We start from the raw sequence: 1,607 nt of genomic DNA, 5'->3' as shown, positions 1-1,607 counted from the left end.
CTATTGTGGCATCCTTGCCCTCGACAACCTCTCCAATACTCTTAAGCTTGCCTTTGTAGTGCTCAGCCATGGAAATCTCAGACCCAATCTTGCACATGATGGACCTGAGTGCATTCTGGTAGGCCATTTTACCAAGGAGGATGATGTTGAGGTGAGGTGAGCTGTTGTTCTTGTGGGTGTAGGGCTTGTTTTGATATTCACTTGGTGGGAGAACAGCATGGCAGGCTGTGAGGAGAAGCTCATTGCTTTCACTGCCTTTCTGGAGGTAGAGACCACCAGTGGCTTTGCAGTAAGGGTGGGCTCTGGGAGCAGTTTGGAGACTGAGTACAAGAGTGAATGGGAGGCGTACATCAGCAGTTGGGTCAATGGATGGGGTGTGCACATTGGCAGCTGGATCAGTGGAGAGGTTGTGTGCATTGGCAGTTGGATCAGCAGAGAGGACGCAGTTGAGGAACTACATCTCCTCACAAAAATAACAGCTCACCTCACCTCAACATCATCCTCCTTGGTAACATGGCCTATCAGAATGCACTCAGGTCCATCATGCACAAGATTGGGCTTTCATTGAGCTAGACAACAAGAAGATTGACTGAGATGGTTTTAGAGGCAATGTAATCTATCTTGGTACATTTTGATATATTTCACTGAGATCGTCTAGTTCAACTGTGATATTAGGAACCAAACTTACACCTGCTGATTTCATCTTCAAGAACCAAGATGTACTCTCACTTCAAGTCCTGCACCTTGTTCGAATATCTGCATGCTGAGCTCCTCACCTCATTTGAATTTCTGCATGATGGTCTCTTACAGCTTTGAGACATCATGAAGAAAGATGAGCTATGCCACCTGACTATGCCTGAGCCCGATGAGAATGGTGAAGAGTGTATCATTGTCATCAAGAATGGCAACACCATCAGTGTTACCTTTGGTTGAGCAACTGGCATTGAACCCTTTGTCTGGGAACTTATGACAACTCCGGCATCCATTTGACGTCCATGGAAATAGCAATCTACCTGCACAGCCAGAAGGATGGTGCTTTTTCTGCACCCGGGAATTCTGGGTCTATCATCACTAACACCAAAAGTTGCATTGTCGGCATGATTGCCAGCAGTGCCAGCCAGATGGGCTCTATTGACATTACCTATGCATTGCCATACTACTAGATTGAGGAGCATATCAAGGAGGCATTTCCCAACTTCTACCTTTACCTGATCGCGGTCTAGTAGGCTGTGACATTGATGCAGGACAATATTGAGGAGTCAACAACAAGGACATTGGTGTTCTTTTTCATCTTGCTTCTACTTATGCAACTTTTTCTCTTTCACTCTTCTTTTTTTGTTACATTTTTATTATAATCTATGTGCTAGTTATCAGTGTTGACAAGTGCTTGACTGGTGGACTGCTGTCCAAGTTGGTCTTTTTCTCTCTCACCTCTTCGTATAACTAACACCCCTGATGTTTAGGTCTTGGACTGGTGGGCTTGTCTTTCAGGTTCATCTTGTTTCTTTCCTCTTGTTTTTCACTTAATTAACAGCCAATAGCAATGGCATCATAGACTTGTTGTATAGTTGCTTTCCTTCTTCAGACAAAGCTAGTGAGGCTAATCA

At 44.6% G+C, this 1,607-nt stretch overlaps 1 protein-coding gene across 1 annotated transcript; it reads left to right on the top strand.

Annotated features, from left to right (window-relative positions):
• Positions 1-852: 852 nt before the first annotated feature.
• PHACADRAFT_202926 (uncharacterized protein) lies at positions 853-1,163 on the top strand (the record flags this gene model as incomplete). Its single annotated transcript, XM_007403032.1, has 2 exons — positions 853-928; positions 1,006-1,163. 2 exons carry the CDS (start codon positions 853-855, stop codon positions 1,161-1,163), a joined length of 234 nt encoding a protein of 77 aa, XP_007403094.1.
• Between the last annotated feature and the right edge of the window lie 444 nt (positions 1,164-1,607).

This window comes from Phanerochaete carnosa, assembly GCF_000300595.1.
Source record: "Phanerochaete carnosa HHB-10118-sp unplaced genomic scaffold PHACAscaffold_685, whole genome shotgun sequence".
NCBI classification, from domain to species: Eukaryota; Fungi; Basidiomycota; class Agaricomycetes; order Polyporales; family Phanerochaetaceae; genus Phanerochaete; species Phanerochaete carnosa.
This window is presented reverse-complemented; position numbering and strand designations above follow the sequence as displayed.